The sequence below is a fragment of the Rattus norvegicus genome, chromosome 2 (assembly GCF_021556685.1).
Source record: "Rattus norvegicus strain SHRSP/BbbUtx chromosome 2, alternate assembly SHRSP_T2T, whole genome shotgun sequence".
Classification (NCBI taxonomy): domain Eukaryota; kingdom Metazoa; phylum Chordata; class Mammalia; order Rodentia; family Muridae; genus Rattus; species Rattus norvegicus.
Genome location: NC_141535.1, coordinates 223,675,802 through 223,688,296, shown reverse-complemented (window position 1 = coordinate 223,688,296; position 12,495 = coordinate 223,675,802). Strand labels below are relative to the sequence as shown.

Here is a 12,495-nt window from a genome sequence, read left to right as displayed (position 1 = left end):
TTCCTCGGAACTCCTAAGATTAGGATCTTAATTGGGGGCAGAAGGAAAGTAAGACCACAGTAGAGTTATCAGTATTTTTAAAAGTGTGTGTTAAATAAAAGATATACCTATTACGTTATTGAATAAAAAGCATATGATACACACAATCATAACTAGAAATGTTTCCAAGGACCACATTTTAACATAAACTATTTGGTGAAAAGTGTCATTTTAAATATATATAAATTCAACTGGGGCACAGTTTCAGCTCTTCAGTCCCTGTAACGACTGAAAAAGGTAGAGAGCTGACAGGTAGTCAGACGCCTGACGGGAAAATGACGACTGGGGTGGGTTTGTTTTCTTTCCTTAGAGCCGCCCTTCTCAACCTGCAGGTCGCAACCCCTTTGGCAAGCTTCTGTCTCCAAAAATATTTACGTACAAGTCATAACAGTAACAGGATTACAGTTATGAAGTAACAACAAAATAATTTTGTGGTTGGGGTCACTACAACATGAGAAGCTGTGTTAAAGGGTCACAGCATTAGCGAGGCTTGACAGCCACTGCCTCAGAGAATAAAGAACAAAATGAAAGTCCGAGGCGAAGAGGCAAGCCTTTGTACTGTTGCAGAAACAGTGTTATGATTGGCTGAGAGGAAGCGCTCACTATTATGATTGGCTGAGAGGAAGTGCTCGTGGAGCAGAGTCCTGAGAAGCAGTGTGGGTAGAAGGAAAATTGTTCCCCTTTCCTAGTGATTCTTCTGGAAACTTAGATAGACTGACTGGGAGAGGGCTTCAGGTAGATAAAACTAGAAAGTGTATCTGTGTGTCAGGTGTTTTATGTAAAGTGACAAAGTACTTTTCTATAGAATGTACACAAGGCAAAAACAAAATGATTAACGACCGTAACAGCAATGTACGGACTACCTGTGGTTACCGCTGGAAGCTCCTGGCAGCTCTGGCCTTCCCCACCAAAGCCTGCTGTTCACCGCAGCACTGGAGCCTTGTTTTATCTTAAGTACACTGCCTGGCCCTCTGACCCTTCTTCCACCTCATCTCCATCCCTACCCGCTGCCTCTCTTTCTCAGTCTCATTGGTACCATGCCAAACACTGTTTGTTTTCTCAGTTCTTTAAGTACTGATGTACCATAAGCTTCCTTAGGGTGAGCCATTCCCTTAGCTAATTGTGTTCATTCTAGAGACCTCCATTAATAATTATTTCTCCATGACAGCCTGCCTTAGTCATCAAGTATGAGCTCTGCTCACCCTCGTGTCTTAACTGAACACACAGCACACTGTGACTTCTCTTTCTTTCACACATATCATTCCATGCAGAACTTTAGACTTCAATGCATTGCTCATTTTTGTGCCAGGTGAACTGTCATACAGGATAGAGAATTAGTAAAGACATTCTATATTTTTAAAATATGAAGTATAGTATTAATGCTGGATGTTAATGTCTGAATTGTGTTACTGAGTATACAGAATTTTTTTCTACATAAAATCTAGGTCACATTAATAGAGAACAAGGAAATATCACTAATTCGTGCTAAGAAGAGAAGTGACGAACTTGGTTTAAGCAATATCTGGTTCATTCAAGCAAATATGGAGTATTTTACAGGAGTGTTTGACATTGGGGTAAGTAGTCCATAATTCCAGTTTCTCTAATTACCTAAATAATAATTTTGTTCCTTAAATCAACTAAAAAGTCAATTTTGTATTCTTTCCTAAACAAAGAGATACATGGCTTCTTATACCTTACCTATTGGCTGTAGCATAACTCATTACTGTGCTCACAACCCTTCTCCGTTGTGTGGCCGATAATATCTTATACCTTACCTATCGGGTGTAGGGTGTAACATAACACTCATTACTGCGCTCACAGCCCTTCTCCGTTGTGTGGCCGATAATATCTGCACAAGAACTTCATCTGTTGCCCTAGAAGTGTTCGGTGCCGAGAACAGTGTTAGCACAGCCTTAGCATTCTTGATGAGCTCGCAGAAGAACATAAAACAAAGTGAAAGCCATAAGGGAAGATAACTTGTTAATAACCTGTAAATACTAAATTACCTTTATATAGTGGCCCTTTAACGCGGATTTGATAACTGCATGTTATTTTGCTCTTCCAAGTATTGTGGTTCTAGTTTTGAATCATTAGACTAAGTTATAGTAAAAATAATTCAGAGGCCAGCTCATAGCTGACTTATTCTTCGGGTTTTGGATTTTTGTGGAATTTGTTCTTCATTGAGGTCTAAAAAGTTTTATTTAATATGAATACATGCTCAAAATAGTAATATGAAAAAAGCTGTCTCATGAATACTTATTCTTGTGTTCTAGAGGGATGAGTATTATAAATGCCTTTTGGCCTGTATTACTTATTTATGCACACACACAAATGCTGGTTTATGCTTGTGTCAGCCTTGGGGAGCCAGTACAACCTACATCCTTCTTTGCCTGAACATTGTAATAATTTTTTCTTAGTTATAAGCATATTCTTATTTGTGTAATGCATGTAACTTTGCTAGACCCCTCCATGTTTCTCAAAGCACATTGATGTATGGCTGGGCCACTGCTTCATCCTACTGTGTGTTCACGTCTTACTGGATAGACCTGTGACCCACTTCTGGAGTTCAGAAATGGCGGTGCTTGACTTTTGTTACTAAAATTCACATCTTAAACACTGACTACTGAAAATATTGAAGGTGTGATGTCCCTTTTTCCAGCCTAACAGGCCTACAACTTATGTCCTGTATGGATGTGGTAAATATTTGAGGTGACAGGGATTGCGACCCTGCACTCACCTCTCCAGCAGGGCATTTTCACCTCACTGATCCTGGTTCTGATTATCTTTTGGGGTAGAGCTGTGAAGTCATTCAGATATTTTTATAATTTCCAAGTATATAATATAGCAGTATCAATTAAAATATGTGTGTTCTTATAAAATAAGTATTTTTCTCTATATTTCATTGTTATATATGTCATGGATATTTTTCCCTTCTATGATTACTTTGGCTGCCCCTGTATGCTTTATGATTTTCTTGTTTATTGGTCTTACTGTTTTAAGAGACTACACTTAATATACTATTCTTATATATACAAATATCTAAGCAATCCATATAGAAATCAATATGTGAAATACATGTTAAAAGATTATAAACATGTATTTCTTTGGATGTGACACGGGCATATGCACCTTGACTTTTATGGACTTAGATCCTGATAAGCCAATAATGGAGCTGCCATAAGTAGGAAATGCACATGACACACTCAACGGCTGAGTGTCATAGATTGTTATAGCAAATCTGTAAGGAGTGCCATGTGCTCTGTGATCACATCGCTGTTTACGGTCTGCACTGCGCTTCTCTAGCAACACAGAGGCTCCTTGTGTGTGTGTACTGTTAGCCCAGGAAGGCTCACCTTCAAACATGGTGTTGGTCACTGAATGCATATCACTCTTGCACCACCATAAAGAAGATAAGTAAGTAAATAAATATATAAATAAATAAACAAATGGAACCATTGTCAGCCATAGATTATTTGTATTTTCCCTTCAAAACAAATATTTCATTATTATATGAATACTATTTTATTAATTCTGGTTCTGATTTTAAAGACTCATATATGACATAAGGAAAAATATATTCTTTTCTAAAATAAGAAGCATCCAAAAACAGTTTTTGTAAACTTTTTATTATTTTGAGATATATGATCCCTGATTTGAATAAATGTTGATTATTAAACATTTAAAGAATGCTTTTAATAAAAAATTATTTGTTAAAGTATAACATTAGTGCTATGTTATTTTAAGATGTATTAATATTTTTGAGTACTGTATTTTACATTATTTCCATAATAGCCTCTATGCCCTCCATGCCGGCCCCAATCCTTCTCAACTTTGTGACCTCTTCCTTGTGGGTTATTGTGACATATATACATATGTATGTTTATGTGACTACAGCCTGCTGAGTCGTTTAGTGTCATTGCTTGCATGTATATGTTTTTAGGACGACCACTTGGGATTGTATACCTGTGCAGAGGCTGCTCCTTGGAGAAGACAGATTCTCCCTCCCTGAGCAGCCATTAACAGCTCTTAATCTAGGAGTAAGGATTTGCGAGGCTTTCCCCATCTATGTTGTCATATCAGCTGCTGCTCCTACTGCATGGCTCTTGTTTAGAAGGCCACATTGTTAAGATTTCCTGGGTGCCCCTGGCTGTCATTATTAGAAGACATTACCTCGCAGTAGTTGGCCTACTCTGTGGCTCTTCATGTTCCCGCTGTAGCGTCCACAGTGTTCCCTGAGCCCAGATTGTATACAGATTGATCACTGGGTTTAGACACTCAGTAGTTCCTGCTTTTTGACCAGTCTAGGTGATAGTCTTCATCTTCTTCTTTCTTTAATCCTTTCTATTCTTAAAGGCCCTCCTTAAATGCCACCTCATCTTATAACCCTCCCCACCTTTTTCTGTCTAGACTTCTTTATTTTTGCTTGTCTTTTATTTTTTTGAGACAAGTCATGTATAGCTCAAGCTAGCCTTGAACTCATTATAGAGCCAAGGATAGCCTTGAGCTCCTGACCTACCTACCCCTCCAAAGTCTTGGAATTTACAGATATGCACCTCCATGCTGGGCTCTGCATTCTAAGGACACAGACATTCCACCATGTGTTACTGGATCTTATACAGGGCTTCTGTGCTTTTGCTTGTAAAGTGTTCTGTTTCTGTTCATGCTATGTGTTGTCGGACACAGTGAGCTACACATTAGTTATAACCAGAATTTTAGATTTATTCCAGGACTGGTACTATAACTGGTACTATAACTGGTACTATACCAGGATTGGTACTATAACAGAGCATTGAATAAGAGCCACTGTTTTATATTTTATTCTGAGATACTTAGCACCTGGCTTCCTGCAGTTATATACCTGAGGTCCATGGTTTCCTCCTGACTGTGTGTAAGAATCCTCAACTGTGGAAGCCACTCATGGTCCCTGGTTCTCTTCTCTTGGAACCCTGCTGTGGTGCTGTCCAGGCCTTGGTTTACATTTGTCTGACCTCCTGCACTGTCTCCCTGGGTCCCTCCCTTGTATAATTCTCTGCCCTTAAGAGTGCATGTAAGTAGATTGAATCCACCCATATTGTTGAAGACAGTCCTTGAACTGTAACCATAGTCACAGCTGCAAAAGTCATTTTATGTAAGTTCTAGGTGTCTTTAGGGGACTGCCCCGGCTCACTTTTTTCCCTGCAGTTTGTTTGCAGAGCCTAGTCACACATCCTTCTAGTTCTCCCCCTGTGGATGCTACTCCGCACATCCTGGCTCTCCTCTTACCCTGGCCATAAGTGTAATTAGACTCTGCCTCAGTTAGGGGTTAGACTATATCACGGGCACTAGTGGTGTGTCTGGTTGTCTCTACATTAGCCACATTTGTAATCACTCACCCTCCCTGCCTTCTATAAATTAAAAACCCAGAATGGCATTAGTCTACTTTATCATTCTGTCCTTTCCATTCCATTATCAACAAATGGTTACCCGCACATATGGTGGATGTAGTAAAAAATAGTTCTTTCTCAATATTTCCCAGTTATCAAAAGGGGCTGGCTCTCTACCATGAATAACCTGTTGGCTTTCTTTTTGAAGTATCATTATTGGCTCACACATTTGATATTTTAAATACTGAATCAATGTCTGTTTCCATGAATGCTCAAATATGCCCACTTTTGCTCAGTGACGCCCTCTCTAGGTTGCTCTGAACTCCTCTGGCAAACACTGGGCAGTGGTCAAGTGCACGCCCCCTTCTGCTGTGAGATGTTCGCCTCCTCCTACTCACGTCTCGCCTCACTGAAGGTCTTGTGAGCTGAGCTCAGGTTCCGTCTAAGTACTGAGAGGAAGCTGTGTGCTAAGGTCTGCTTCTGTTCTCCAGGTGGCTTTGCACGCTTGTGGAGTGGCAACAGACATGGTGATCCAGCGCTGCATCCAAACACGAGCTTCCTTCATCACGTGCCCCTGCTGTTACGGGTTCATTCAGAACACATCAAAGTTTAATTTCCCAAAAAGGTAAAGTTTAGTGTTTTACACAAGACACCAATATGGGTGTGAGTTGGTACACAAGACTTGTTTAAATAATGTTGCGGTGAAAGCCAGGTGATGACAACACACGCCCTTAATCCTAACACTCAGAAGGCAGAGGCAGACTCTGTGAGTCTGAGGTCAGCTTGGGCTACAAATCCAGTTCCAGGACAACCAAGGCTACACAGAGAAACCCTGTCTCAAAAAAAAAAAAAAAAAAAAAAGACAAAACATAAAAAAAATAAGGTTGCAGTGAGATTTGAATTCATGAACAGGATTAAAAAGAATAGCTCTCCTGTCTTGTCACTGCCTTTTCTTTTAGATACTGTTAGAAACAAGTCTGTCTAGGAGCCAGACCAATAGAAGTCTGTTGGCTTCCTCACCTCCCTGTGTTCTAATGAAACTAGAACCACACTTCATAAGAGACAGTGGAGTTAACGTATGTGTGACATTTCAGTCTCGTGGTTCATAGTAATTGAGAATCAGAAGCTAAAAACATTAGTTTTGGAACTTCTGCCCTGTATCAGAGCAGCTCTGTAGGACACAAAATCAATCACATAATTATCTTTAGGAACCATAGAAATTTTTATTAGAATTAAGATGTCTAGTATAAGTAACAGTATGAAACAGATATTTTCCTATTCTATTATTTTGTTCTTAGTTCACAAGCTGAGGGAAAAAAATTAAAGAAATCATTGATAGATAATATTTGTATATATAATATATTTATATATGTAATCTGATAAAATGTGTGGCTTTTTAGTGCATTATGAAATATGTAAATCTAACAGCAGCATAAGAATATTAACGTGACCTACTCAGATTTATATCCCTGTTTTACTGATTTAAAAATCTCAATTTCATGTCACCTTTTTTATAGCCTTGTAGATTTACTGTCATTTTGCTCCGTGTCCTTAGAACTCGGAATAAATTCAGGACATTTATTTCTTTATGCATAAAAACTAGCCGATTCTCCAAAGGTAGAGGATGAATTATAGATGTTTGTTTCTAAAATATGTAAAATCACAAATGACTAATTGATACTAGTGAAGTTCATATCATAAACAAGCCTATTTTTGTTGAGTTAATGGAGTGGGACTAGAACACTATAATAGACCATGTGAAACGCATGTTACCTTTATCAGTTATAAAAGCTTTGATTTCTGGTTAATTTTTTTCTGATGTTTGACATTTAAATAAACAGTCTGTCTACAACTTACCTATACAAACCAACCAGTAGAGAGAGAGCCCTATCTTGACCACATTCTTTGTCAAGCTTTATACAGTCATGGAGCATCCCCTGCTCAGGGCCAAGCAGTTAGGGTCAGCTCTGCATTCCAGAGCCCATTAAACTCACCTTTGTCTGTTTCACAACTCTGCCCACCCCTTCCCACACAAGCAGCACGAAAGGCTCTTGCCTCTGTCACTGCCCTCCCTCAGCCTCATGGCAGGGCTCTTCCCACAGCGCACTGCCTGGCATGCTACCCCTTCCTGGGGAGCTAGGAGGAACAGAGTATCTCTCAATGGCGCTGCCTCCTGATCCATTGGCCTCGCATCACGTGAATCACTAGAACCACACCGCACAGCAGCACAGCCTGTGTGTGTGGGAAAAGTCAAAAGTGGTTGTGTTCTCTGCAGAATTAACAACCTGTGGCATGAATTCTTGAATTCATAGATTCTGGTACCCTGATCTTATCTTTCCATGAACACATCTCAGGTTGAAGTAGTTCTGCATTTGGGATAGCCTTTTATATTCTTCAGATACAATACATATTTTTATTTATAGTTCAGGTTATTTGACATTCTTTACATTAAAATGATAACTAATTCTTTTTTTGTTTCCCATTCTAGTGAAAAATTCAAGAACACTTTATCATACAAGGTAAGCTTTTTAACAGATCTAGGTGTCCTGTGATTATACTTGTTTGTGCAGTCAGGGTTCTGTTATTTTGTTTGAGACAGGCTTTTACCCTGTATTCTGGAACTCATTATTTGCAAAACCAAGCTGGCTTCCAGCTCATGGCAGCAGCACTCTTGCCTCAGCCTCTTGAATGCTGGATTACAGACATGAACCACTGTGACTCCTTCCTATACAACTTTTGATCTTTCATATTTTCCATCCCAAATTTTGTCTTCTAAATCTATAGATATATTGGATGACTCAAAAATATCTAATATGGCTTTAAATTATTTTAAATTCAGATTAAATCTTTGAAGAGTGAGTGAGATTTGGAAAGGGTCTGAGAGTCATATTTTTTTCTCCCCTGCTTACATACAAGTTTACAAGTTAGCTGGCATGTAAATCTGACAGAATTAAGGTTCCTGACAGGGATGAGAGCCAGCTGTTGCTTATAGAGGAGCAGGAGCCAGAGTCCTGCTGTCTTCATGCTGATGCCCTGAGGCCTGCCTCTCAGGAAGTGGGCCAGCCTGGGCCATCCCTCACTTCACAGGGAAAGGCCATTCACTCGACTGACATGCTTTGAAAGATAATCTGGAATAGAGGGAGGCTTTCTATAAAAAGTCATGTGTTTGTCTGCGCCTGCCTCTGTCCCTACGCATTCTCCAGTGTCCTTGTCCTTTGTGTTGTTCTCATGTTCTCAGGTACGAGCTGCCCAAAGGTAGTTCCCAGTCTGATGGCACCAAAGTTTGTCAGGCCCTGACCTGGAACAAAAGCGGTCGGTTCTTGCTTACAGAAACTCAAGAAATCCTGGAAATCTTTCTCTCAGAAGTAGTGAGATAGCTTTGAGGCTCTAACTTGAGCAGAGCAGTTTCCACCCTCCTGAACATCACCCATAACAACTGCCAAAGAGCATGACAAGCATAATATAAGAAGCAGTGTCTGAGCTAAATATAAAGATCTGTTAAAGCTCCATAATCCGTTTGAATTTTAATTTAATTAATCCCACTTTTTACATAAACACTGTGGAACGTTGTTTCACTTTATGGGCCAGGCTGACAGTGTAGTACTTTTATTTCCTCTAACCATGAAATGCAGTCTCATTGAACACTCACTTCTACCACCCTGACAGCATTTTCTTTTTAAGCATGTCTTTGTGCTTCCTAAATGCCCACTTCCTGCCCTATCTTCCACCTCCTACAGCACTTCCCTTCCTCACTGCCTCATATGAGCAGTCATAGAGACCCACAGAGGGGGGAGGGGGTTCTCTTCTCATGCCTTCATCTAGAACCAGAACATGGCCAGCCTTTGCTGGCCAGGTTACAGTGTTCATATCCTAGGGAACTACTAGGTCTAGAGGGCAAACATTAGGACTCCCCTTCTTTCACTCACAAGGTTCTAGTTATAAAAATGCTGGGAGTTCGGGGAGTGTGGACAGGAGGTGAAAAAGGCTACCTTGGTCTTGGGCTGGGAAATAATTTACACAACTGTAAAGAGACGTGGGGTACCCTGGCCCAGAGGATAGAGGCCCCCCACTCCCCTACTCTAGTGAACAGGATGTATTGGCTATCACTCCAGCACTCTCAGGAGCTGCTCGAGTAGCATAGCCAGCCCTCAAAAGGTCAGGTGTAATGTCTTAGAGGTGTCTTTCCTTCTTGGACACCATGACAAGTGGTATCCACTTACTTCCTAGAGCTTCATTACTTACTGCTTAGAGATTTTGAGAACTAATTAGGTGGTTTTATTCTCCATGTGAAGTTAGCCAGCAGGTACTAAGAACACGTACATGTGCCTTGCACTTTCAGAACCTTGTATTAAAGAGAACAGAAATGAAGAGGTTTTCGACCCCATAGGAAGAACAAAAATATCAATATCAATCAATCAGACCCCCCAGAGCTCCCAGAAACTAAACCACCAACCAAAGAGTACACATGGAGGGACCCATGGCTCCAGCCACATATGTAGCAGAGAATGGCCTTGTTGGGCATCAATGAGAAAAGAGGCCTTTGGCCCTGTGAAGGCTCAATGCCAGGGTGGGGAGGTAGGAGGGAGCGGGCAGGTGGGTGGGGGAGCACTCATAGAGGCAGGGGGAGGGGGGAAGGGATAAGGGGATTCCAGGGGGAAATCAGGAAAGGAGATAACATTTGAAATGTAAGTAAAGAAAATGAGAGAGAGAGAGAGAGAGAGAGAGAGAGAGAGAGAGAGAGAGAGAGAGAGAGATCGAGCTCGATTAGCACAGTGCAGTGGACCCCACCTAAAGATCTGATTACATCAGCATGACCTATACTGACATTCTGTTTAGAAACCCATGTGGACAAAGGAAATACTTTTTCTTGCTTTTTCAGATTGTAGAATTCTCAAATCTTTTGTTCCATTTAGATGCTAGCCAGTTTCAGGGGCTTTATAAAATTTACTTATTCAAACTACTTCATTAATTTCTGGGGCATTACCATTAAATTTTATAGTAATTCTTAAATTGTTTTAATACATAAAAGTCAGAACAAAGGCACCCTTATTATTTTTTAAAAAATCATTTAATTTACCTGATTGAAAAATAGAGACTTCATACTTAGAGGCTGAGGCAGGAGGATTACAAGTTTTAGGCCAGCCTACTAGGGAGACTCTGTCTTGGGGAGGAGGGACCTTGAATTTTAAGTCCTGAGTACTAAGAATACAGATGATCGATCTGCGTTCACCCTGCTTCACTTTGGCTCTACAGCTGCTCTAGGTGTCAAAGGAGCAGGGCCTGTACTGTTGCTTATGACTAGCTTTAGCTGCCTGTGGATGCACAGTTGTACAATACTGCCTGTACGGCACAAACCCTGCCTCTGTCCTTTTACAGCTTCTTTTTCTTCATTGATGTCCCCTTTCCTAAAGTTGTTATACAGCAGAATCAATCTCCCTCCCATCCCCTCAGGTCCTAAATAAAAAGGAATATCCTTGAGGATAGCCAGAGCTGTGCTGGAGTCCTGGAGAATAACTGTGTCATGGTCAGGGTGTTATTTCTGTGAAGAGATACCATGACCAAGGTAACTCTTATGAAGGCAGACATTTAATTAGGGCTTACAGTTTCGGAGATTAAGTCCATTATCATCACGCTGGGAAGCATGGCAGCAGATGTGACAGACATGGTGTTGGAGGAATTGCTAAGAGTTCTACGTTTTGGTCTGTAGGCAGGAGACTGTCTCACTAGGTTTGGCGTGAGCACATTTAAGACCTCCTAGCCCACCTCCACAGTGACACACTTCCTCCAATGAAGCCACACTTCCTAATAGTGTCTATGGGGTCTAATTCCATCCAAACTGCTGCAACTGGCTTCTTTGTCTTTGGGTGACATAAGAAGCCACATCATGCTTCTTCTTAAAGACCCATGCAAGAGATCCAGAGGACCTTTAGAAAGGAAAATTTAAGAAAATTGATTTTTTTTCGCTTAACACGTTATAATTTCACAATGTAACTACCTGGTCCTGTTTACAGGATAAGAACAGCTAGGTAATATGGCTTGAGGTCTCTCTCTGTATCTGTTCTTAAATAGATCTGAAACACAGTCAGCTTGAAGGGAAGAAGTCACTGAGTAAATAGTCTTAGGACTGCTCTGTTCAGCTGTTGGATTTGTACAGCATTTTTTATTGAATGAATTCCAGAATAATTGAAGTTGTGTATTCATTTTGTTTTTGCTTTCTCTGTTTTCTAACTCTGAAGCACTAAATCAGAATAAACCCACATGCTGTTGATGCTCCTTTTAGGAACACATGCTCCTCTGCAGATTTGCAGATCAGACAGCTATGCAGCTGCCACCCCAGCGGAGACTCATAGGTATGTGTTGTCACCAAGCAGCTGCTGACGAGGATCTGCCCAGGGTGCCTGCCAGGGAATGCTTAGGGGCTGTTTGGGGAAGACCCTGGCCCAGTTATCGTCAAGACAACTTCTTCCCAGGAACTGTAATGCACATTGACAGTTTTATAACTATGACAACTTGTCACATCTTGGTTAGCATCTGTGTCTTTAAATCCATTTCAGTGTCATACTAATGAATAGATTTCACATTAAATCTTTCCTACTGTTATGAACTTCAGGATCTATCCAGAGTCACAAAGAAAATAACAAAAATGTAAATGTCAACTCCATATGCCAAAGCTGATTAACTAGGAATGTATAAAGATTGATAGTGTGTCTTTCTTAAATAAAAGTATACGTACACATTATTGATCATAGCCCCATACATTCATCATTTGTAGTACTGTATATTACCCAGACTGTTTCAAAGAATAGATCCATCAAAGACTTGACTTTAGAAAAGTAAACTTTTGTTTAGAAGAATAATGGCGACTGTTGTCATGCACCTAACACTGGAAATGAGTTAGGTGGACACAGTTGTTTATATTTCACAGTGACAGGGCTGAGTCTCATCAGCAGGTGCCACAGCCACGCTGTGCCTGCAGGTTATCTGGGTCCAGACACAGAGTTCTTGTCCTCTTCTGCAGTACCGACTCTCAGCTCCTTCACATCACTAGATATTTGGGGTCTAAAACAGAGTATAAGCAGGTAAGGATTAGATC

General features: G+C 40.5%; 1 protein-coding gene and 1 long non-coding RNA gene across 12 annotated transcripts in view; one reads left to right on the top strand and one right to left on the bottom strand.

Moving 5' to 3' along the window:
- The window catches only part of LOC102548236 (uncharacterized), a 76,236-nt gene that overhangs the window by 20,875 nt on the left and 42,866 nt on the right, over positions 1-12,495 (bottom strand). The window contains exon 3 of one of the 2 annotated variants that reach the window (XR_015676953.1): positions 11,542-12,461. The exons of the other annotated variant lie outside the window; for it this stretch is intronic. This is a non-coding gene — a long non-coding RNA (uncharacterized LOC102548236). Of the gene's footprint in view, positions 1-11,541; positions 12,462-12,495 lie in introns of those variants that run through there. 2 annotated transcript variants of the gene reach the window in all.
- Positions 1-12,495, top strand: part of Gstcd (glutathione S-transferase, C-terminal domain containing) — a 92,120-nt gene that overhangs the window by 76,571 nt on the left and 3,054 nt on the right. For 4 of the 10 annotated variants that reach the window (NM_001395013.1, NM_001395012.1, NM_001395011.1 and 1 more), the window contains exons 8-11: positions 1,485-1,613; positions 5,894-6,027; positions 7,891-7,921; positions 11,683-11,752. In NM_001395013.1, the coding sequence (NP_001381942.1) occupies positions 1,485-1,613; positions 5,894-6,027; positions 7,891-7,921; positions 11,683-11,752 (364 nt within the window). Of the gene's footprint in view, positions 1-1,484; positions 1,614-5,893; positions 6,028-7,890; positions 7,922-11,638; positions 11,753-12,495 lie in introns of all 10 variants that reach the window. The other 6 variants (XR_015664937.1, XR_015664936.1, XR_015664938.1 and 3 more) reach the window with 2 other exon arrangements.